The sequence below is a fragment of the Pleuronectes platessa genome, chromosome 6 (assembly GCF_947347685.1).
Source record: "Pleuronectes platessa chromosome 6, fPlePla1.1, whole genome shotgun sequence".
Classification (NCBI taxonomy): Eukaryota; Metazoa; Chordata; class Actinopteri; order Pleuronectiformes; family Pleuronectidae; genus Pleuronectes; species Pleuronectes platessa.
The window spans coordinates 8,711,541-8,735,472 of NC_070631.1; the positions used below are offsets into that span (position 1 = coordinate 8,711,541).

General features: G+C 44.1%; 1 protein-coding gene across 10 annotated transcripts in view; it reads right to left on the bottom strand.

The window, feature by feature from the left end:
- Positions 1 to 23,932, bottom strand: part of LOC128443066 (membrane-associated guanylate kinase, WW and PDZ domain-containing protein 1) — an 88,555-nt gene that overhangs the window by 16,268 nt on the left and 48,355 nt on the right. For 3 of the 10 annotated variants that reach the window (XM_053425775.1, XM_053425772.1, XM_053425782.1), the window contains 12 exons: positions 20,666 to 20,785; positions 18,574 to 18,762; positions 17,157 to 17,379; positions 16,810 to 16,857; positions 16,474 to 16,556; positions 15,826 to 15,864; positions 13,623 to 13,680; positions 13,365 to 13,489; positions 11,768 to 11,887; positions 11,123 to 11,308; positions 10,258 to 10,869; positions 2,556 to 2,590 (listed from right to left, as the gene is read on the bottom strand). In XM_053425775.1, the coding sequence (XP_053281750.1) occupies positions 2,556 to 2,590; positions 10,258 to 10,869; positions 11,123 to 11,308; positions 11,768 to 11,887; positions 13,365 to 13,489; positions 13,623 to 13,680; positions 15,826 to 15,864; positions 16,474 to 16,556; positions 16,810 to 16,857; positions 17,157 to 17,379; positions 18,574 to 18,762; positions 20,666 to 20,785 (1,838 nt within the window). The remainder of the gene's footprint in view (positions 1 to 2,555; positions 2,591 to 10,257; positions 10,870 to 11,122; positions 11,309 to 11,767; positions 11,888 to 13,364; positions 13,490 to 13,622; positions 13,681 to 15,825; positions 15,865 to 16,473; positions 16,557 to 16,809; positions 16,858 to 17,156; positions 17,380 to 18,573; positions 18,763 to 20,665; positions 20,786 to 23,932) is intronic. The other 7 variants (XM_053425773.1, XM_053425774.1, XM_053425780.1 and 4 more) reach the window with 7 other exon arrangements.

Genomic DNA, 23,932 nt, shown 5'->3' on the forward strand with positions numbered 1-23,932 from the left:
CTCATAGTTGAGGTAGAAATGTGTCAAATCTGGCCTGAAATCGAAGAATCTCAATATTATTATTAGTAAAAATAATTGGCTGTATTAATTGTCAATTAAAAAAAAACTAAAAGAGTTTAGCACTGAAAATATTCAGTGTTCATGACTTTAGCTCAGAATGAAAAAAGCCCACTCATTAATTTCAATGATTCTGTCTCAAGCTGTGAAAAGCTTGATCTCTGTTAACGTATCGTGAATAGACAGTCTGTAGGTGAGTTTGTTTTCTATTTCTAGTTTGACCAATCACGCTTTGGTTTCCCACAGGTAAAACAGTTTGTGTGGAGAGCAAAAGAAGTGGAACACATGGACCAATAAGTCTCGGCTTTCTGCTTTTAAAGTTGGTTTAATTCATTTTCAGATAGCTGTTAACGGTGATTAGCCAAAATGTTGTTAAACACCTATAAAACCCTGATAACATATGGACGAGGGCCACCTCAGGCAATGATGCGCTCTTCTCTCCTTCTTGTGGTGAATCCTCAGATTTGTTATCCTTTGTTTTCCCTTCCCTTTGCGATCTACAGTTAAGAATCAAACAAACTTCCACACACTGTTTCTCGAATACTTTGGTTTTGTGATAATCGGATCACTGGTCTCCTCCCTGATTTTTTATTTTGTATAGCTTATAAATTATTTTTATTTACAGCGAATGCAACAAGTCAAACTGGACCAGAAAGAAACTTACTTCAAACACATTTTAAATTCAAAGATGTCATTATAGTTGAAACATGTGTAGACACAGTTTTGCTTCTAGCTTTTTAACTTGAGGTTGTTGCAACAAAAGATAAAATAATTGCCGATGTAACAACTTTCAAACTTCAAGGTTAGGTTGGTCAACTTCCTGAATCATATTTCGTTGTGACTGGTGACTTTACCAACACACCCCCACTACTAACGCCACTTGTCTTGTTTTAATAACAGGAGTTTTTCTTTTTTTAAATGGCCGGCTATTGTGCTGCTGGGAACGTGACGATTTTCTGTAACCTTTGTAATCGTATTGATTTGGATTACCACGTTGTTGTTTGCAGATGCACTTTATAAATCCTTTCATGAAAAATGAGCCTTACTGACAAAATGTAATTACTGACAGTGAGAAAGTGCAAACAGCAACTGAATCTATCTCTGTCTGATATGAATAATAACCTAGCGCATGAAACGGTGGAGAAGTCCTGGCACCCTCTTGCACTTTCTCACTGAACGAGATGAAGGGTCAAATATTCTAGCAGAGTTCTTAATGAAGATAAGAGCCACGTAAAATCTGATCACTGGAGCCGCACTTAATGGACGGTGACAGCACACTCTCTCTAGTATGTGGGAGTTTACTGTGAGCATCTATTCAGATTCTGAACTGGAGGCAAAATGGTTGTTCTGGGTTGACATGAAGTTGCATGCAGCGTGACATTTCACTGACATAACACAGAGGGGGGAAAAGTAGCTTTTCCTCAGTGGATAACTAATCCAAAGTGACAGTCAGGCAAGGCCTCTATTGGTTCCCTCCCGACCCCCTTACAGCGATCACCCCTCCTCCCTCCCCCGTGCCATGTGACCTGAATAGGTGACACCCACAGCTCTGACTGAAACCATTTCAAACTAATCCTAATCCTAATATCCAGCCATCTGAGGGGAGGGATTTTAATGCTGATTGAGAGACACTGGAGTTTTTGAAGGGAACGTCCTTCTGCTTTCTCACTATAACTCACCGGCTCTCTGGGGGTGAAACGGGGTGACAGTCAGTTAAAGCTGCACCTGATTCTCCTCTGAACCTGCATTGATTTTTTTATCTGGTTGAGATGAGCTGTAGAAATGTGGAGGCAGTTGCTCTTTAAACTCCTGACTGCGTGTCTTGCCCCCTGAGAGAGACCCCTGCACTGCTCACAGAGCTGTTTGTTCCTCCTCTGCTCCCCGTCCCCTCTTATCCGTCACTACTTCGAGTCACATTGCAATCTGTTGCGATATCTCCTCCAGCGTTCTCCTTCTTCTTCACTTGCAGCCCCCTCTGTCATCATCGCGCCCTTCTCCCCGTCTCTTAGCCTCTGTGTGTTCTCTGTATCTGTGGGCTACCGTAGTGATTCACAGCTGTAAGACAAGCAGCTCCACACTGGACCTCCCCTCTCTCATCCTCATCCCTTTCTCCAACAGCTGGCCACTGTTACACTGCTCTGCCTCGGCTATACTTAATCAGTCACAGGATGGCAGGAGTGGATGGATGGAGAGAGAAAGAGAGAGAATGGATACGACACAAAGAGATTTCAGAGGCAGGACAAGAAAAGGGGAATAATGAAAGAAAGAAGCATGAGGTGAAAGTTAAAGTGAAGGACAGTGAAAAGAAGGAAACGAGGAATCATGGCAGCAGAACAAAGTGGAAACAGTTTCTGAAGCTCATGGCTGCAGAGCAGTAGAGCAAGAGTTAGACATCATATCCCTTTTGTTCTTTAAATAGCGCTCGTTTAACATGCATGAACACACACACACACACACTGAAAGACACACATTGAAGAGATGAGGCACATAGTACTCACCACCAGCTTTGGACTCCTCTTGGCTGGCACCACTCCTGCAAAACATCGGCAGAGAGACAGAGAAAGCATTAATGACCTGCGGTGCTCCTGCCTGGTCCCCTCTGATCAAAAACTCTCCGGGACCAAAAGGATGGATCCTCAGTTTCCTGCTACAGAGCAGAAAGCAACTGGCCCTGCTGTCTCTCTCTCTCTCTCTCCTCCTCCTCCTCCTCCTCCTCCGCCTCTCCTACTCTCTGTTGCCTTCTTTCTCTGAGCAACACGCTGCACTCGGCTGCTCGCTAATCTAAGTGATCTCCTCCCCCTGTGCTCTATCCTGCTCCACTCGCCACTCTCACCCGCGCTATTAGAGAAGCGGCCACTGATCTATCTGCATTAGTCGGGCTGAACGATGCTGCAGCAGCCCCCCCGACTGCTGGTCCAAGCTACAGGTCCCCCCAGCCCCCCATTCCTCCCCTCAGTCCGCTCGCCAGATGTTTCCAACACGGCTGAATCTCAACTACTACTAACTGACAGGGAGCTCGGCTGCTTGAGCTTCATATCAAAAGAACGCCTGAGCTTCTGCCTGACTATGCACACACTCTGAGTAACTACAGAGCTGTTTCCTCTCCTCTGCTTTGCTCAAGGCTTACACCGAGTTCTTCTCTCTCTCTCTCTCTCTTTCTCTCTCTCTCTCTCTCTCTCTCTCTCTCTCCCTCTCTCCCTCTCCCTCCCTCCCCCTCATCTTCTTCTTCCACACACCATCCCTTGTTCTCCCTCTATCCGTCTCCATCTCCCTCTCTCTTTTTATACCAGTTAATACACTGAAGAGAGTCATCAGGAAGATCAATCTCATTTGTGCTAATGAAATATTAATACTTGGAGGCAGTCGTCAGGGGAGAGGATTCACACCAGTGTGGGGAATACTCCATGTTTCCCAACTCAACCGCCTGTTTCTCCACATCGGTCACAAATCCATTCATTGTGTTGGTTTCGCTGTCCTCAAACACCGAACTACTCAAACTCGAGCTGGTTATTTACCGCACACACCAAAAGGATGCATCGCTTCCCAAGAAAATTCCCTTTCCTTTCCTGAAGCTCCTTTTCCCGCCGCTTAGACAAAATATGTTGAGACAAAAAATAGACAAATGATTGCACGAAGGCAGGATCGGGACAAAGTCTTGCAGTTGCCAAGGCAATCAGGTAGTTCTGTATAGAGTGGCAGCAGTCGACTTTGTTAAATATGTGGAGTGAGGAGCAGCAACGGCAGTGGCACCGGTGGTACACTAGAGTTACATTAATTCCCAACCTTTGATCCATTGCAGCCTCATTCTTCTTCTTTTCTGCTTTGGGGACTGAAGGAAACATTATTTCCTACCCAGCATGCACAGGGGAAACCCTACTGGGAGTATTAATGGAAGGCTCCAGCGACATTAACACATACAACAACATGCACGCATCCATCTTAGGGCTCTTTCTGCTGCATTGGCAAAAAAATCATTAAATGTTAAAATTCTCTGTTGCAGCACAGCCCCCATCTCTATACAATTCATAATTTATCCTCTCTGCCCCCCCCCCCCCCCTCGCTCGCTCCCTCAGATTACGGGGTGTCAGCTACTGGAGCGTGTGGAATGTCTCAGCTGCACACGTGCTGATGAATGTTTTTATTTGAGTGTGTGTGTGTGTGTGTGTTTGTGTGAAGCCAAGAAGGACACACATCATAAGGTGAGATGTCAATAATAACTGTTTCCCATTACAACAGCAGGTCATGTGGCCCTGGAGCCCTAAATTACACAGTGAGGAACGCCAATAGCGACCTCTCACTTTGAAACAACCTCTGAAATATCTTCAAACTGGCAACGAGGTCAACGTAATTCCCATTAAACGGACAGAAATTGAATTAAACTATGGCCATATGGTAAATAAATTGGGAAGTGCAGAACTGAAGGGGAATTACGTTTCAGGAAATTGGTGTAGTTTGACCCCTCTTTTGTCAGCTAGTACAGCTGATTTACATGCTGCGTGGTGGGGACACAAATCTAAATTCATGATGCAGTCTTTAAATCTGCTAAACGTGATGTATAGGTACAACTCAGCGTTAATCGAATCTGGCAGGCTGTAACAATCATGAGTGGCAGAAGCTCGTCGGAAGAAATATGGGATCGCATGTTTCTGCACCCACGCAGCTCTGCAGGAGCATCTATAAATGATATACAGTACATATGCATGCTATACATGTGTAATATCAGCAAAGGCAGGTGTGCAAGGACGCGAGCTTTCATTTATACACTGGAGGGAAGTTTTACACACACGACATTTACATTTTACAGCGTAATACAACAGAACTACTCCATTTTAAGACTGAACTGATCACTGAGAATGCAATATGGGTTTAAAAGGCCTGATTTTGTTATTATAGAGGCAAACTTCCACCAAAACAAATAGAGCTGAAGCCATTTTCATTGAAATGAGATTGGAAGTAAACAAATAGGAGGTGAAGTAAAAGCTGCCGGTGTTCGAGCTGCATCAAATTTAAAACTCATATAGATATCAGTTTGCCAAATGTGAGAAGATCTATTAATTTTTTAACCTTTGAAGAAGGTGAAAATATCAAGAAAAGCTCACAATGCTAAACAAAACCAGAACACAATTCCTGCATCTGCCCCTGGATCCCGATGTGCACCAACATGTATGGGTTCTTGATTTTATGGAAATCCATCAGTTAGTTTTTCTGTAATCTTGCTTAGACACAAACAACCAAACACACCAAAAAACAAAGGGACAGAAACTCCTTGGTGGATGTAATGAAAAGTATGAGCACATGTCCATCACGTGGCTACAAAGCTACAGCAAGGAGCAAAGGCATTGTTTTTTTAGCCTTACTTGTTAACACAAACAAGCCTGTCTGTGTGTGTGTATGTGTGTGAGAGAGAAAGAGAGCAAGTCCAGGACAAGCGGAGGCCGAGTGAATCAATGGGCTTCAAGCAGCTCCTCAATGAAATAAGATTTTACCCATTTGAAATGTAAAAAAAAAAAAAAACAACGATTTAGTGGTTGTTGATTTATTTGTGTCGGTCGACCAGAAATAAATCTACGTCTTCAGAGGAAACACTAAGATTTGTAAAATGTCTTCATTGTTAAACTGCAGCGGGTCAGAGGACGTCAGCTGAGTAGGCGGTCCAGCAATCTGGCACATTTGCATTCACACAGCCGACAGAATGTGGACACATGCGGGAGAGACCACCTCCAACAAGCTCGGAGCGGTCGGCTCTTTAAATATGCTGTTGGCCTTCACACCTGTACTCGAAGATCGGATCACCTGAGACTGAAGTCAGTGCCGGGTCACAACAGAGCCTTATATCCGGAAGCAAAAGCACTGAAAAAAAACGGGAGCTTTTTAAACTGAGCGTTGCTGCTCAGTGAATAGCCCTGTGTTCCTGTACGCCATGAAACTGTGGCCTTGGTGGGTCTGTGAAGAGCCCACACACGGGGACTGAGTGGTCCTTCCTCCAGGTTTTCTATATATTGTCAGAGGGTGTGCAACATGAGTAATGCTCCACTCTGTCGAGCCTTACCTGCAAATATTTGCCCTTGCTCTACTTACAAGATCGTCCTATTATCTGGCTGCTCTCTCTCTCTCTCTCTCTCTCTCTCTCTCTCTCTCTCTCTCTCTCTTCTCTCTCTCTCTCTCTCTCTCTCTCTCTCTCTCTCTCTCTCTCTCTCTCTCTCTCTCTTCACCTCTTCATCAGTGATATTCTCTCTCTCTTCCATGGCGTGTCTGTTACCATCACATTCCATTCCTCCACCTTCATTTCCTCTATATTTTATTTCCCTCCCCTCTGTCTTTTCATTTTCTCTCCTCTTTCTCTCAAGGGACAGGAACACTGTGCACGATTGTCATGGCAACAACGATGGGGAGACAAGATGGAGGAGTCATTGCTGGCCTCCTTTACAGGAGCGGATACTGTGTTTGAGAACGGCAGATGTTATCTTTAACATTTTATTGGAAAGTAACATTTCTTAGACTAGAGATGAGGTAATACGCTATTTTTTAGCACATACATATTCACACATGCAAATACCTTAGAGTGCAGGTGCTCTGCAAACTGAAAACCTTTACTTTGTCACTTCACAGCCCTTTAGCAGCTACTTCTTTCATTACCACAACGACCTACTCTACATCTCCTTTATTTCTGTTGCACAAATTACACGTTGCTATTCCCCCCACTTGTAGCTTTTAAATGACAACAAATTGAAACTAGAGGGATCATTTGTTCGCCAATCAAAGAGCCACAAATGTGGTCACGTTGATTTGAGATTCTTCTGCTTTTGCAGGGAGCATTGAGGTAACTGCAAAATGCACCACAGACCTCTAAAAATCCATCCATCCATTATCTATACTGCTTATTCGGGTCGTGGGAGTCCTGCAACAGATGACAGCTGACATTGGGCCCTGTCCCCAGTGCATCACAGGGCCAACATATAGAAACAAACCCCAATAGGAATGTCTTTGCAATGTGGTAGGAAGCCAGAGTACCCGGGAGAACATTCAAATTCCACACAAAGAGAAATAGGAGCCTTCTTGTTGTGAGGCGACCACTGTGACACTATTCAGTAAAATCTTGCACAATCGTGCCTGTTTTTACATCAGGATTTGCAGGTATATGCAGGTTATTTAAACAAAAGTAAACAGGCGATTGACTCCTTTTCCAGAGGAGTTTGCCTTTCTGTTTTTCCCTCCTGGTTTTTCATGTTTGATGTCACAAATGCACCGAATGCCATGTTTCTATCGGTGCCAATCAGGGCTGGAGCCGATAAACCTGCATCTCCCGTGGAGTCATTTGACCCGGGACCGAGACGTATCCATTCCCATTGCAGACAATGGCCAGATGTTAGTGGGCGTTTTTGAGCTTTTTGACAAGTGGAAAAGGGGCTTAAGAGATAATCGAACGGGCGTACTTCTGCAAATGTTTTGCTCAGTTTGTCAAGATAACACAACAAACTGAATCACTTCATCACTAAAACAACAGGAATTACACACAGTACTAAAAGTGATCACTGGTTATAGGTTTGTGGCTGAGCGTTGTATCTGTAATCTTAACACAGATCATTTTGCATGAATGCAACTTTTGTGACACAAGTCAGTTAACTTCACACAGTCACACAGAAAAGTAAAAAATCACTGCAGTAAATGATAGTGATGCTGTTTGTTTGACCTTGTTCTTTGTGCCCTCTTACAATAAGTGACTGTGCTGACTTTGAGTCATTCGGTGCAGACTGATGAGTCACAGATGAGCAGATTAAAGCATCTTCTCATCCTGCAGAAGTCCACCTTGTTCCTCCTCCTCCTCCTCTCATCCTACGATACTCATCTAAACCAATCCTCTCATATGCTCCCCTCGCTGAACTTCCTGTGCTGTTGAGCAAATCTCACACTCTTTTTCTCTAATCCGCCACTTTCTCAAAACATGATCCCCGGTGCTCCTATTTCTCATCCTCCACACTCTCCTCGTATCTGCCTTACCTCGCTCCTCTTTGCTCCTATAATCGTTGTTTGTGAATCACTGTGCCCAATAGCTGCTAGCGATCACTGCAAAGGTCACTGCATCATTCTGAGACAGAAAGCAGCCGAGCAAAGCACAAATCCTAGTCTAAAGATTTGAAAACTTTTATTATCAGGTAGAGTTGCAGCCAATGATGATTATGTTTAGGATTTATCCATCTACAAAAAGGGGGGAGCTGGAATCTCCAATTAACCCAAACCCAATCATGTCTTGGTACTAGAGCCGTAGAACCCGGACAAGAGCAACGCAAACACAGGGAGAACATGCAAACTCCACACAAAGCGACCTCGGCGGGAGTGGGATTCGAACCAGGAACCTTCTTTCTGTGAGGTAACAGTGCTAATCACTGTTCATTCAAAGTCAAATGTCAAGTTGTCAACCTGCGTATTTTAAAAGAATGTTGTCACTGGCAGGTTATTCTACCTCCGACCCCTCTTGTGTCTTATTTGAAGAATATCAGCTTCAAATCAGCTTCCTGAGTCTCACAGACTCAACTGAACAGACTGAACAGGCTGAATAGAAGTCATTATTTCCTTAATCTGTCAAACTATTAACAAAAGTTAGATCTCTAAGTAGCCTCAGTTTCCCTGATTGGACCGAGAAGCAAATGTCCCAGAAAGAGACAATATCGATTGCACAGCAGCCCCTTATTCATACTGTATATGTATTTGTTGTTTGGTTATATTTGTAGTTTTTGTGGTCATTTATTTATCCAAGGCCAATTTCTTATAAAAGAAAATACTGTATTTTATGTAGCACTTTTCAAAAACAAGTTTACAGAGTGCTCCACAAACTGAGAAACTGAGAACTTACATAACATCTTAACCTACATCTCTGAGGTGGGTTGTCAAACCTCCGCTGCCAACGATAGCTCGAATGCTTATTCAGACTCAAGTCAGTCATTGGACCCTAATTCAAATGAATATTAACCCGGTGGCTGTCTGTGTGTGAGTGTGTGTGTTATCTTATGTCCCTCATCACCTGACCACTCATTTATGACTGTATCAAAGTAAACGCTGCAGTCCATCGCTCTGTCTGCCCCCGTGACTTCCTGTAATCTCCTCTCCTCTCATCCTCTCCTTTATTTCTTCTCTGCCCTGCTCTTGCTTTCCATACCACTCTGCATCTCATCTCACAGACACACAGACACACACACTCTTACACAGAGGCACCATAATGATGCTGACATTTAACACAATACAGCAGCGTTACTCCAGCAGCAGTGCACAAGGTCAACTCATTAGAGGGCATAATGTGGGGTTGCGTATTCCAACCTGCCACTAACAGAGCTTCGGGTCAGCCGGCGTGGACAGCAGTTTAACAACGAGAAGGGCCGAGCACAAATGACAAACGTAGAATGTCATTCAGCGTCTACACGGAAAATAAACAATTTGTCTGTTTTGACATTTCACTGAGAAAAACATTTATCTCTGGGTCACTCCAGGCCACCGATCTAGGAGCAGGAGCCGTGTAGAAGTGAGAGGGATGAGAATCCAGGCAATAAATAGCAGCGTTTAATAATGTGTGTCTACAATAGCACATATAGGAACAGCAGAGTATAAGCCAACTGAGCACTCAGTATTCTGAACAAAACCAGACCACTCTACTCTTCCTGTTTTCATACTCACAGGCCCTAATGTCCTCTCACTTATTTATTCCAAAGAAAAATAAAACACATCTTGCAGATATAATGAACAGCCACAACCTTCCCGATTCCTTAATTATCATATAGGCTACAAAGGACAATAGCAAACACAGATACTGACAGCATCTCTGGGATCTAATTGAGCAGCATCTGCATTCAGAACGTATACAAGTCCCTGACTTAATGTGCTCCTCCTCCCTTCCTCTCTCATTCATCCTTCTGGCCTCTTTACGCAGCCTCCCACTCCCTCCCACACACACCCTCTGGCAGCCTAACGAGCACAGATCATTCCTGTACCTCTCTTCATTTCATCCCATCCAGTCCGAGTGGTTTCAACCTGCGTCCCGGCCTCTGCCTCACTTTTCTCTGCTGCTCTCACATTTTGTCACTCTACCTTTGCCAGCTGTTACAGATGAGCTGTTTTTTGTGCCCTTAATCACTTTCATGTCAAAACTTCAGTTCTTCCTATTTATCCACATCTGTTGTTACATATCCGACATCAAGATGCGACACGTACCTCTTTGCACCAGCATGGTGACCTCGCTGCCTCTGGGACATTTGCTCAGCAGGTCCACCACCTGGTTGTGGCTCATATTTTGGACATTCCTCTTGTTGACCTCCATCAGAATGTCCCCCTCCTTAAGGCCACGGCAGCGCGGATAGTCCACTATCTGCTTGACCCTCTGCCCTCCGCCCGTCAGACTGTCGGCAATGGTGAAGCCAAATCCTTTGTCTCCCTTTTCCATATGGATGGTGATCAGCTCGGGCTGGGTGGCTATGGACGACGCCAGGTTGTGCACTTCGCTAGAGTAGCTGTGTGACCCGTTAGATCCCAGCTCAGCCGAGGGGCTGTGCGACCGCAGCTCCCTCATGCAGTTATCGGGTCCACCCAGGTTGGATTGTGAGTCAAACGCCTCCTGTCCGTTGACGATGATAGGCTCCTTGTCCACGATTGCCACTGAGGTCACCAGGCTGGTGTTGGGGTCATCGGGGTCAAAGGGCAGCGGGTAGCCACGGCATAAGGCCAGGTCCACCATGGAGCCGATAGGGATGGATTGGAAGATCTTCACCACCTGAGCGTGGGTGTAGCCCAGCACGATGGTGTCATTCACACTGACAATCACATCACCTGCACCAGGGAAAGTGATCCGTTAGTACTGCCGTGATTTATAGTCAATTTCTATTAAAAGTAGTTTTATCTTTGTCTATTTGGTAAAAGTTATGTTACATTGTTGGTGTTATTTGTCGTCACTGATGTGAACTGGTGAAGTTTCATAAAATTGGATCCATTGAAAATGGATGTAATGTGTCCTCAGAACACCACAGTGTCTGTTGTTGATATGAAAACAGTGCCCCCTGTGGACGGTGGTTATGTACCGCACCTGTCTCCATCTTGCCATCCACAGCAGCAGGCCCGTCCAGCACCAAACTTTTGATCTGTAGAAACTCGTCTGGCTCGTCACCTCCGACCACAGTGAAGCCGAAGCCGCGGCGGCTCTTCCTCAGCTTCGTGTTGATGAAGATTCCTTTCAGCTCAGCTGGGTTTCTTGTGAAGAAAGGTTTCCCTCCTGCAGAAATTTATATTGTGCTTGTTTTTGTCTATATTTACGACATTCAAACCATAATATGGTGGAAACTCATTCTTAAAACGTTGGTCACAGCATCACTAACACTGGCTGTCAAACCGTTGATTGAATAGAAATTAGAAGTGTTTATGGAGGCGAATGCAGCTTGAACAGTTTGACATGTGTCCAACGACACTTTTCATCTGCATGCATTTACTTTCATAGAGTTGTTCTTAAAAACACCAGTGTCCTATTCACACGTTAACATAACATTGTAAATATACAAGAAAATATACCGTGAGTATTTCTATCCAACATAGATGTAGTAAGCATAAACATTATTCATCTGACATATGTGGATCCACCGTTAGAAGACCATGATAGAAAAATCAGCCAGATGTGGTGAGGTGTGTGTGTGTGTGTGTATATATATATAATATATTTATACGAGTAAACATTTACGTTTGGCTCCTGAAGGGCCGGGAGGTAGAGATGGTGGGACCTGTGGGTCCCTGTAGGTCTCCAGGTGGTTTGGAGCGTAGTTTGCCAAAGGAACCGCTGCTGAGTGTTCCTCAATCCACTCTGTACACACACATACACAAACACACATTTACACATTAACCCACACGCACTCAACACAAACTTGTAGTTACATGCCACACAAATGCACACACAGAGACACTTAACAGCAACACATGTACATACACAGAGCTTGGAGCAAACATTGTTAATACTGCCTCAGTCATTGACATATTTTTCTAATCGTGTTTCTGTTCAATGTGCGATACTTGTATTGGACTAGTATTGTAAGTATTGTACTTATACTATTGTGCGTGTACTGCAGAAATTGCACTCAGGGTTTGTACTATTGATAATACAACATGCAAAAATTTCATATCAATCGATTTTGGCACTTTTAATATTGTTTGTCTGCTTGAATTGGGATTTTTTAAGCTTTGGAACTACACTTTCCATGTAGGCGATGAAGACTAGAGTGCAGCTCTAGTGAAGCATAACAAGTAGCCGAACCACCGTGACCGAACCCGACCCCAATCTTTTCGAAATATTTTTGATCATGTTGCCAGTTAGCTGTGGGCAACATCTGGAGCCAGGTTTCTCTAGACTGTACTGTATGTCTTTACATTTAGGGATTCAGGGGACATTAGTATACCGACTCAGAAATGAACAGTTCCTGTTTTGTAACCATTTATCTACTGACATTCATTATGGGATTTCTTTTATACCTAAAAATCCCTCATACATGATTATTGCCAGATGAGTTCTAGATGTATAAGAGCCAGGTCACGGCTATCTATTATCTGAGAAGATATATTAATTCATCCACAGTAAATATTAGAGACATCCTATGAGACTTTGGGTTATACTGGATGTAAACATATGTGCATCATGTCTGTGTTCGGGTTCCAATGCATGAGTCTAAGAATGAGTCAGATTGTTGATGTAAGTCACATCTGTCAAGCGTCAAATGTTTTAAAGTAACTTACTGTAGTTGCCTCCATCAGCTGTGTGTCACAGCCGATGCTGCAGCTCCAACTGCTGATCAATACGGTCAGCTGCCACAAAAAACGCCTTGCAAATCTACAATAACTCAGCTGTTCTCCAGAGGACCGGCATGCACCTGCTCCTTTCACCTTACGCACTCCTTATATTCCTTATATCTCTCACTCATTTCCTGCAACTATCCAAGCCTCAGAGGCGGAAAACTTCTGGATATCTCAGTAAAAATCTCTTATAGTTTCATGTAAAGGCAAATTAAATGATCACATACAGAATGATAAATAGCATTTATGGTTTTAAATCATGTAAAATCAAATCTAAACACCAAAGACGACACCAGGGCTTGGGCCAGCTTTATCTTGTTCAAAAAAATAGTTTGCATTAGAATAAAAAATTGGACTCCAACAGAGTTGAAGTCAACAGAGAGAAAAACTACAGCCGGGGCCCAATCCCTGGAGAGCACTGGACGAACTAGAAGGACATGACACTCACAGACATGAAGAAAGAAAGAAATGGTGCCGTGCCAGGGCAGGAAACGAACCTCGAATATACCGCTCACCTTCTGGAGGCTGCGGCTGCGGCTGCTGCGGCTGCTGCTGCTCGAGGATTTTCCGACGCCGCGTCTCCACTACTGGGTTCTCATACTGTGTCTTCCTGTTTATGTGGCTGAGACAGACAGAGGGAAGGAAAACAAGGTGACAGGGGAAAAATAAATGTACAGTATTTGCAGTAAAAACAAGCAAATGTCTAAAGACAGACAGAAGATTTGTGACACTGTCCTTGAGTTGGAGAAACTTACTCTACATAATACACTCCGTACACTGGGTCGTCTATTCTCTCCCATCCTGGAGGCAGCTCTGAAATAAAGAAGGTAGTTCATTGGTATTGTTCAGTGGGTTAGTGTGGTTAGCTTGACTCCATCAGTACAGCAAATATAGTTGTAGTTCTATACTTAGAGTACACACAGTATGATCAATTGTATAATGTCACATTTTCTCCCAACTAATGTCTTTTATTTTAGCGATAGAAGCTTCACATTAATGATTTTGACTGTTGTTTGCATATTGCTGATTTAAATTCTATTAATCAGCAGAATTTCCCCAAATTTCAGAGCATATTTCCAGCACATTTGGTGAATGGATGTGAAATGGGTGAAGCAACAACCAATCAAATCTTGGCATGGATTAGAATAAAAGAGCCTCTTCCCAGAATTTGTTATCACCTTCTTTAACATTCAACTTTCGATATTATCACTAATGTGCCAGGGAACAATTCATGGCTCTGGATTTTCTTTTTTAATCTGGTACCTTTAGAACGGATTTCTGTGATTCAATTTAAGGGGACTGTGGGGCATTGGTTGGCGTATGGGCTCTACTAAGAGCTGTTGTAGTCTTATCTGTTGTGGTTTTAGAAGTTGCCCGACTGGTAAAGGTTTCCTTAAAAACGTCTGTATATCACAACACTTAAAATATATTTCGAGCCCAAATCTGTTTTTACTTTTTCTGAATGCACACATTTACAAATCTAGTCAATAAGTCAGACATGTGTAGTCGTCAGTCCTGAAACAGGTTGACAACACACACGCCTGGTGTGGGAACTTAAAAAGTGAAGTGTTAACATCTGGTTTGACCACACATTGTAATTCTTTTCCTAAATACTACTATAATGGTATTCACACAACACACACACAAGCACACACACTATAACAACTGGGAATTGATGGACAAATCAGGCCTATTAAACTGACACATTCCCATTAAGACATTGGCCTCTCCGATCTCCACCCGACTGTATTTGATTTCGGACAAAGACATTACATGCTCGTGTTACTGTGGGCACCTCCCAAGTCCAGTAAACACTATCACGCAAGACTGGATTTCACAATCAATAATCACAGAGTGTCTGCATCTGAGCAGCCAGCCATAATAAAGGCTCCCAGCCAGACATCCAAGACCTTGTTCAAGTCTGAGCGCTCATTCCATTACGGGGGTTGTTTGCTCTACCTGCATATGGGACGAGAATCTACGGCAGAGCCATTTGCCAGTCTGTGAAGCCACATTCAAGTAGATCTATCAGCCTAAGTCCTCAGCATAAAATGTTCCAGATGTGTTTATGTGAATTGAAGATAGCAACTCCCGCTAGTCACGCTATATGACCATTGACTCGGATATTGTTTTTGTTACATCAAAAGGAAATGAAATTATCCACAAATCCCCAAAGGCTCAACCTTTGGTATGGATGTTAGAACTTAAGGCAGCGCTTTGATCAACAACATACAACCAGACCACATACAGTATATCCCACAGTAATAGATGTGAGCCATTCATGCTGTGAGGCTCCATCACCAGCTGAAATTCTAGAGGAAGACATTTGGTGAGCAGAGTAAAACGTGATGAAGCCAACTGCCAAAAGACATTAAAATCACTAATGAAACGACAAAGACATTTATGTCGGTCAGTTTTCCCTCAGATGGTTTTTGTTACCATCTCCAGACACAAACCATTAAATCCAATCTTTCATGTTTTGAAGAGAATTTGAAGAGTTTTCAGCGCGTTCTTCTTTGTTTTTTACGAAGCATCCATTGTTCTGCTGTGTTCTTCTTCAGAAGTGATTGCTATGGAAGCATACCACCAAATGTCAATATGCATCACAGCTTTGTGCAGATGTGATAAGCGTTTATCACGTCACCTTATGTCACATTAAAGTCTTTAAAATTAACATAACCTTGGCATGCATGTATTCGGTCTGTGGGAGAAGGGTGAAGAACATCCAAACTCCTAGCACAGAAGGTCCTGGCTGACCTGGGAACCCTGTGGTGTTGCAGTGAGGCAGAAGTGCGTTGCTCATCTCTCCTTCCCCCGAAAACCAAAATCAAACCACTTTCTACCGCAGCCCACTGATGGAGTCAAATAGTACGATCAGACGAACTCTTACTGAAGCTCTTAACTAACAAAATCCCTGCAGAATCCTCATTTTTTGAGGAACATTTAAAATAATCTTACCTAGATCACTCTCCAGGTCCTCCGTATGTATCCCTTCTTCTCCAAGGTGGAAGCAAAGATGAAACAGAAAACAGAATGAAGAGTGGAAAAGGGACGGATAGCAGAGGAGAGAGGTAGTTCGGGGGATGGAGGAATTTAGAGCAAATAGAGGATGAAGTGACAATGCAGAGAAAAGGGAGGGAAACAGAAATCCCTTAGTTTCAGAACTGATATCAAGACGAAACCTCTTAAAAACAACAATGCTTTGAGCTATGAAGAGAGGTGCAGTGTGCCACCTAAAAATTCACCACTTGATGGTGCAATTTTTCAATTTGTGCTCAGAAATCAGAAGTCGTCAACTGTCATTTCTAAATTCTCAAGCATGTCTTAATTATTTGAGAGTCAAATCGTTTTTCCGACGGCTATTTTAAGGGTTTTGAAGGCAAAAGTAGAACACGCAGCAAATCAACAAATCACACAATCAAAACCAAACCTAAACTGTGATCAAACCATTTTTAAATTCACTGTTGGTGAAATAGGAAATGTGTCACCACTTAATTCACATGTAGAGTGTGTCTGACACCTCAATCACCACCTGCTGATTCCTGAACCACTACACAGACGTGTGAATGTACACTTTTATTGTGTAAATGACGAGTAGCAGCTTACCATCCTCATCACACTCTTCCAGAGGCCTGGAGGCTTTGTCTCTACACCGAGGATCCAGCCACGACGTCGTCTTTGTGTTGTGGCTGAGGCGAAACAAACAACACAACAGAACAATTCAACAGGGAGTCCGCCAACCAGACACATAAAAGCAATGCAGTGAATGCATAAATAAGAATTAGAAAGTAAACTGCGTCAGCAAGTTTACAGAGGACAGAGGGCATCTGCTGCAGAGAGGAAAATTAGGATAACAGAGCGACACAGGCAGGATATCAGCAATAAACATCTAATGTTACACAAGAACATACTGTAATTCAGTGATAGCAGAAATGAACATACAAGCTCTGAAAATACACAGCCATGTCCGGTTGGTGTGTCTTTGCCGTGCTGCAGAGAGGACAGAGAGGTGGAGGTAGTCAGGTGATCAGGATGTGATCTCCTTTAGAGATCGGGACATGCAGGGATTAACAGGAAAGCAGTGCGACCCAGGGGGTTGGGCAGGTTGGCTTGGGGAGGCCTAAAAACCAAATCATGGGGGGGAAGACAAGCCACTGGACGAACAAAAGGGATAATAGTGCAGGTAAAATACAGAAAACACCAACTATGGTATGAGCTGTGGTGAGAAATGCTTACACGGGCAGTGCTAGGAGTTTGTGTGTTGAATATTGCAGGTTGTCGATACATACTCTATGAAGTACAGCTCTCCGTTCTCGGTGTAGGCCATCTCCCAGTTCTCAGGCAGCGGCCCCAGCGGTTCTTCTGGAGAGACCTGCGGCTCTGCGAGGGTCTGCTGCCCGCTGTCTGCAGTGGAGGTGGCCGCATTGTTCAGACCACAGGATGGAGCATTGTCACGTGCGGGGTACGGCCGGAGGATGCCGCCGCGGCTCTCGTCCTGATCGTTAGGGTTACCTGTGCACAACAAAGGAGAGGGGAAGAGACTACGCACTAAGGATCCTGGGTACCACAACAAGCACGACACGGAAAAAACAACAACAACAGAAAAACACAGTTTATGTCTTGTTCATGCAAGAAAACAATGAAAAGAGCAGACATGCAACTTTAACAACGGCAGACTCACAGCACTTCCCCTTCCCCCTATTCCTGCATATTACCCCCGCCCATATTTAGTGTACTGAAAGGGCCCCAGGAAAATGCTAATTCCATCAACCAGAGTCTTTCCCAAACTCTTTTTGACCCCCACCCTCTTTTACCTCTCCACCCATAAGCCCCTCTCTTGTAAAGCTTGCAGTCCCAACCCCCCATTCCCACTCGCTCCCCGACTCTGGCCCAGTGTCCTCCACCACTTCCGTGGGCCTTTCAGGCTTGATCAAATGCTAATTCAACACTCTGGCAGCCTGGCGGAGGGACACAGAGAGGGCATAGATTCACAGCAGAAAGAGGAAAAAACACGCCACCTATCACACACAAAACAGGAGAGAGCTCAAAGGAGAAAGGAAAAGACGTGACATACAGGTCGTCTATTTTTGTATCTTATATTTTTGAAATCATATTTGCAGATGGCAATTCTTTGAAGAGGCAGATATATCAAAACCTCAACCAACATGGCCATTTGCAAGGTGGGATTTGAAAAACGAAATAAGAGAAGAGAAAAAAAAACATGTAGGTGAAGAGACCGACAGGAGAGAGGAGTTGAATGGTTGTGGCAATGAAAAGAGAATGATGCATCTCGTGAGTGAAGCCTGTAACCCACTTCTTCCCCCACTACGCCCCTCCTCACAGGCAGATGGCGGTGTTTGGAGGCTCACAGAGAGAGGAATCAGCATCACAAAGACATGATGTAACCGGCAGACACCGTACGAAAGAGGAGAGGATCGTAAACATGCCCACATTCCCTCTCTCTCTCCTTCTGTATTCCTAACCTCGGACACACTGAAACTCCTAAGCAAGCATCCACTCGAGAACAAACAGGGCACAGATGGAGAATACTAGACATGCGGAGAGACAAAGAACGCTGCAGATGCAGAAACTTCAGCGAACAGAGAGAGAGAGAGAGAGAGAGAGAGAGAGAGAGAGAGAGAGAGAGAGAGAGAGAGAGAGAGAGAGAGAGAGAGAGAGAGAGAGCAGGAGCTGCGACGCCCTCACCTGTAAAACTGTTGTTCATTTCCGTGGCCTGGTCGTCATCGTCGTCGTCAGCAGGCACTACTCGGGCGTTTTGCATGTCATTGTAGGACTTGGTGCGCTTTGGGGTGGACTGCTGGGAGCCTGCATCACTGAGAATCACTGTCCCAATGATGGGCTGCCTTGGTGGCTTGGGGGTCCCATAATAGTTACCTAGGCAACAAGAAGGACATTAGCATGCTTGAGAGAGAGACACAGAAGGAGGGAGAAGGAGACAGCGAGAGGGGAAGCTGGGGATAGAGAGCAGGCAGAGTGAGGGACAGGGAGATAGCAGGCGAAGGATCTATGAAAACTCCTAATCTTCCTTCGCTGAGAGGAAAAGACATAAAGCTGGATCACAGTGTGACTACACATCACAGACATGAGCAGCTGGTGGGAAAAGCAAAATGGTTCTAGTTTGTGTTTGAGGCTGCAGAGCTGTATTGTCTGGACTCTGAAAAGCATCCTGAGCAAAACCAAGTGGGCTGGTCCCCACAGCACTTGGCTTGTTTTAGCAGCTTCTTCTCGCTGAAACTGTTGTTTATTTGTCAGTGGTGCAAACAGAGAATCTATCAAGTTTTGTTCTGGCATTGTAGAAATCCTGTTTCAATATAATCCTTGTCAATATGAGACGGGAAAGAGGCCCTGGTGGTCTAGCTTTCCATGAATGACAATATGAAAGGACTGGTGGAAAATTGGGCAACTACTTGTACCTATTCTGCTAGTTATATACACAGCTCTTTCCCTTTTATTTTGCAGCTTTATGAAGCTTTTCTTTGCTCCAGGAGCAGTAATGTTCTCCTCTAGTTGTGTGGAGAATATTACATGAGAACATCAATACCAATCTTTTGTCCATCCATCCATTCATACCGATTATCCTTTGAGGGTCATGGAGGTGGGGGCTGTGGCTGGAGCAAATCCCAGTTGATATTATGGCGAGACGTTGAGTAATCTTACGTCCGCACACTAAATATAAAGCTACAGTTAGCAACCAGTTAACCTAGCGTGAGCATCTTAAATGGTTCTGGTAGGCAGAGGATTATTTTCCAGACTTTATGAAAAGCTAAGCTAACCAGAAATAGCTTCATTTTTATGAAAGATTTTCCCCTAGAACGTCAAATGATTCATTAAACAGTTTGAATTAAATTAAATGTCATCTCGCCTCATTTCCCTGTCAACTCTCTTCTAGGGCGCCTGTGGCTCAGGTGGTAGTTCAGGTCGCCCACTAACTAGACAGTTTGATCCCACTCTTTGATATTCTGTGTGCCTACGTATCCTTTGGCAAGATACTGAACACCAAATGGCCCTCGATGACTGTGCGTGATCGAAGTGTGATAATGAATGTGGTGCACATAGATGCACTGTATGAATTTGTGTGTGATTTGGTGAACGGCAGAATTGTGCTATAAAACGCATCGAGTGATCGTTAAAAGCTTTAGAGAAAATACCGGACCATTTACCATTTCATAGCCAAACAAAATTGAGAAGAAAATGACTTATAATAAATTCCATATAATGAAAGATGTCTCCAACTTAATGACTTATCCATTAAATCCAGATATGTCTCTGAACCAATAACTCAGACTTCCTCCGGGTGTCTGGGCGGCAGCAGACTCCCGTGGACAGGTATTTGACATTGTCTGCGTGAACGAGAGAACCGTGCCAACACACAGCAGAACCGGTGCCAAGCAGATTAGTGTCGCAACATTCTCTGCCATGCACACACACAAATCAGACAGAGCCCCCGCATCACACACTGCCTCCAAAACGAACACACAGCGCAAGAGCACACACGTGCACAGGTTGACACACAGGTTTGTGTAGGTCTGAGACTTGAGCACTGCACAACACTGTCCTTATCAGAGTGAGAGGGGCAAATGTGGAGTGACCTGCTGTCTCCTGGATGCATCTCCCCCCATCATGTACAGTCTAATCGGAATCAACCGTGTGCACAGTCCTGCATGTAGGGAGAAATAAAGGCTGATTGCCGCTACGCTTATTGTGTCTGTGGTGAATCAGGACACCTGCGCTATCACGAGGCGCATGGAGCGTCAGTAATGATCCTCGTCATCCTCACCTTCATACGTTCCTACTTCCAGTAGTGTGCCACTCTCCTCCAGTTCTAGGAAGTCCTCCACAGACAGGAAGTTGTAATCCACCCCTGGGACCTCTCCTTCTCGAGGGGGACGGGTTGTACCTAAAGTAAGGAGAAAGAAAAATAAATTCAAGTGGCTGCGGAAAACTGTTAAAAATTCATGTTGTGTGCTTACAGTTGACTAAAGGTAAAAATCCGATTATTTTTTTCTCCCCCTCCTGGTTTGACAACACGCTCAATATTCCTCTTTCACAGCTTCCACGCTGAGATTCTGTCACCAGACCTTAAAAAGGCGGTCAACATCGCAGCGTTCATTCAGCTTTTTGAGATGATGAGCAGTCACAAGGAAGAGCTTCCAAAGCAGGAAATGAGAGAGTTATGAAATCAAGAGGCTGTGATTGTATTTCAGAGCGGTGATTGGAATTACAGTGGCTGGCGAGTGGCTGCAAATATCGTGTCAGGAAATTAAATTGGGGCTCACATCTTGAGCCGCCTCTCTCCGCCTCACGGGAAACCGCTGCCTATCAGAAGATAAAGGTCACCTTTACCGATGCACTGATACGCTCATCAATTCACCCGCTTCTTCACGGGGAGCGTGGAACTGTAAAAATGCAAACGTAACAAACGAAATACTATTACAGTCGTATTGCTTAAACTGGTATTGAATATTCAGGCTGCATTGTTCCTGTTATGATCGCAGTGCTTTACAGCTACACTCTCTGCATTCCTAGGTGTTGTGAGGTGTAACTGTAGCACAATAAAAGCTTTTCAGTCGGAGGCAATATAAACCGAGACCGACCCTCCGTGTTGTGAAACCAGAGAAGACACGAGACACTGAAACTCAATATAATTCACATACTTCTCGAAGAATTGCACATTAGAGGTTTGAATCAACTCTTTGGTCTCCTTAAAAATAAACCATCATCATTTCCCCCGCTGGTCTGAGTGCCCTGAGCCTGATCCCTCTTTGGAGTCGATGATTAGCGACCGTGCTGCATTTTACTCTGTAGTGAGAACACTTTGGAGGAGGAAGATGACCTCAGACAAAAGGAGACAGCAGCTATTGTGTCTCTGTCCTTACAAAGAGGAGATGAGATGACGGAGCAGATGGTGGATGGAAGTTGTAAACCATCTGTGAGCAGAACAGGAGCGTCCACATGCAGGACAGGAGCGTCCACATGCATGCACACACCTACAAACCACTGTATGCCAAACACTCTCTGCTGGGAAAGAAAAGGAAAATGACGACGACCTCGTAGAGAGACTTTAAGCTGCCAGTCCCCTCTGTCAAAACCAATGGCTGCACAGCATCAGAAACTTCCTCCCCCCACATCTTCCTGACACTGGATTCAGGGATTAAAGAAACAAATCTTCTAAAGGAGAGGGCGGGGGGCATCATGGAGAGTTGATGACATACATATTCTCACTACTGCATTAACCTAGAATGTTAAATTTACAATATGCAACTTCTGCCTCTCTCAATCAAAGCAAACCGAGAACAAAAGACCTGGTTTGTTGACGTCGTTAAGCAGCGTGTGATCATGGAAGAGCTTTGTGAGAAAACATGCAGCAAACAGCGACAAAGAATCGTGACCATTAGAAACAGTGGAAGGAAAAACACTGGCTAACTGGCTGGCAGTGTGTTTTTCCTCCGTCAGAAGATTTAGCAGAGACAGACAGAGTCACAGCTAAAGTGGATATGACGCAATTATAACAAAACCAAATAGAAAAGTCCCATCTCCCTGAATAAAAGTGTGGATTCCTCTTGGTTGGAACATTGTTGGAAACATTTGAGATAATATACATATTGTATCACACATCAAAATCGATGTACAGAGATAAGAATACTACTATAGCCAGCTGGGTGACAGACACAATATGACCTATTCAATCAACATGAATCAAATCACTCATACAACTTGGATTTAATAACATAAATCCTGTAGGCTGCTGATTTCCCTAAAAACAAAAATGTAAGTCTAGTTTCCTTGTCAGAACAAAGCTCTGCTGATCTCTGAACTTTATCTCCAACCTAACAACCCACTTTTTCCTCTCGTGGTGATTGTGATACACAACGTGATCAGAGTCAATAACACATACACTCAGGTCCATTTGTAACCATGGACACACAGACCATGTCTACAAATGCACGTGCAGTACAACGAGACCCCACCTGACCCGGTTTAACTGAGTTAGAGTCAGTCTGACTCTGGACCCATGGAGGCTTCTGCTGTGAACCCCTTTCCGAGAGAGAAAGTCAGATAATGTTGTTTAAAGTGATACTGAAAGAAAAATTTATGTTTGGTCGAATTTGAAAGACTCTGGGTCCAAATGACTATAAAAGCACAAGATGGCGGCACCCATACCAGGATATTAAGGCTTCATCCTTTTTCTATGTGGTGGCAATTCATTGTTGTCAATTGTTCAATAGGAAGATAATTCAGTGTGCACCAAGTGGTGGTAAAAGGCCGAACCACCAGACACTGTCTTCACTTGATCTGTGCCACCAGCATGGCTACAAAGCTAGGACGTTTTCTGTTGTTGTAAAGTTTCATCTTTTTGATGCAGGACTGCAATTTTTCACTCTTCCAACACTCAAACATCATCCCTATGTTCTACTCCAAACAAATGACATAGCTCATGTTGAATTCAAAATTCTTTCATGTTCAAGTGTTTACCTGAACGTCTCCAATATGCAAGCTCACACTCCATCCCTCAGGGTGCAATCCAGCCCGCAAACACCTGATAAGGGAGTCAGTGTTGCAGTCAGTGCACTGCAACACTCACTCCCTCTATCGCTGCTCTTCCTGCCCTTTTTTAAATGATACTCCAGATAAATTGATAAGCAAGAGGCAATTTACATGACAGCATGTAGTGCTCAGACCGAGAGACACAAACAAGCCGCTCACATGAAGCAAGAAACATTATAAATCATCTAACTGACTGTGTACAGCAGTGACGCAGAACAAGAGCGCTGCTTTGTATTCACCTCAGTGGACCGAGATGAGATGAAAGTGAAGTTTGAGTCAGAGGACTGGGTGGTCCCAGGATGGGAGATGTTACTGAGGCTCAGTGTGCTCTAATGACGATGTCTACTGAGCAGGGAATGGAGTTGTTATTCCAGGCTATTCCCCACAGTAAAGGGCAATGATAGGATGACTAATTCTAGTGTGGCTGTATTGCAGAGTAAAGACGACTGAACACGGCTTCATTAGCTCAAATCTTTCATCTTACATTACATCGTCATCA